At 37.5% G+C, this 1228-nt stretch overlaps 1 protein-coding gene across 1 annotated transcript; it reads left to right on the forward strand.

The window, feature by feature from the left end:
* Positions 1-304: 304 nt before the first annotated feature.
* LOC140867089 (uncharacterized) lies at positions 305-1228 on the forward strand. Its single transcript, XM_073272167.1, has one exon. It carries the CDS (start codon positions 429-431, stop codon positions 1047-1049), a length of 621 nt encoding a protein of 206 aa, XP_073128268.1. The 5' UTR covers positions 305-428; the 3' UTR covers positions 1050-1228.

Here is a 1228-nt window from a genome sequence, read left to right on the forward strand (position 1 = left end):
TTTTATATATATATATATATATAATTATGAAGATATATATATGATCAAAGCCGTAATTTTCCCATATGTAAGTTAATATATATGCATATATATATATATATATATATATATATATTTCAATAATATATGGATCATGGATTTTACAATCTAAATAATGGTTATACAATAACAGATTTTAATAAACTTTATCTCCCATGATTTTTCAACCAAGTAGAACTGATAAAAGTAAGTGGGAAAAAAGGTAGAAAGAAGCTAATTAATGTGTTTAATGGAGTAGTCTATAAATACCATTTACTCTGTCCAAACAATTGTCGCTCCAACACCCAAAACAACATGTATAGAAACAAAAGAGATTCGCGGCTTCAGGCCAAAATCTTCTCTTTCGAGTGAATTAAATCCCAATAAAGAAATAAATTAAGAACCCCAAAATGGACATGCTCAAGTTTCACGACGTAAGAATCGAGAAAGCGAACGCGATCTCGAGGTATCGAAGACTCGAGAGGATCGCCACTTTGTTTAGATTTGTGGAGCTGTGTTTTTTCTTGATCATCGTCTCCAAGTTTTCCAACCAGTTCCCATTTTCTCTCAAATCGTCGGGAGAGTATTTCAGGGGTATCTTGATCAGCCCCCGGTTCGTTTTCGTGGTGGGAAATGTTATCATACTCGTGCTGTTCTTGAAATCGGGGGAGTTCTCAACCAAAAATGGCGAAAAACCCGCTGATGATCTTTACGAGGAGTACGTGGAAAAATGTCGGAGGAATCAGGATACATGCGTTGCAGAAGAGAAAATGGCTGCATCACAACATGGTCGTAAATATGGCGTTTGTTCTGATGAAAGGAAGATACACCGGAGTTGTTCTGACCAGAATCTCGTGAAAGCCACGGCACACGGGCACCAGCTGAGGCGGAGCATGACCGAGCAGTGCAGGAACTACAGCGGTAGTTCTTCCAAGGCGGAGGATAATATGAGCGGTGAAGAGTTCCGGAGAACGGTGGAGGCCTTTATAGCAAGGCAGCAGAGGTCTTTGAGGGAAGAGGAAAGTACTTAATGCATGTGATCTTCTTTGCCTTCTTCTACTTTTTTTAGGGTTAATAGAATACTGTACAAGGTTGTAAGAGTGATAGCTCGCTCTAGTATACTTTAAAAAAAGTTATGCCTACATCTTGTATTGTGTAAATAGGTGTATATCTTTTTCTCATAATTAATGATGTTATATTCAACAATATA

Source organism: Henckelia pumila, chromosome 4 (genome assembly GCF_033568475.1).
Source record: "Henckelia pumila isolate YLH828 chromosome 4, ASM3356847v2, whole genome shotgun sequence".
Classification (NCBI taxonomy): domain Eukaryota; kingdom Viridiplantae; phylum Streptophyta; class Magnoliopsida; order Lamiales; family Gesneriaceae; genus Henckelia; species Henckelia pumila.

Coding starts and splice junctions, on each gene's coding strand:
- LOC140867089 (XM_073272167.1), top strand. CDS start 429: ATGGACATGCTCAAGTTTCACGACGTAAGAATCGAGAAAGCGAACGCG.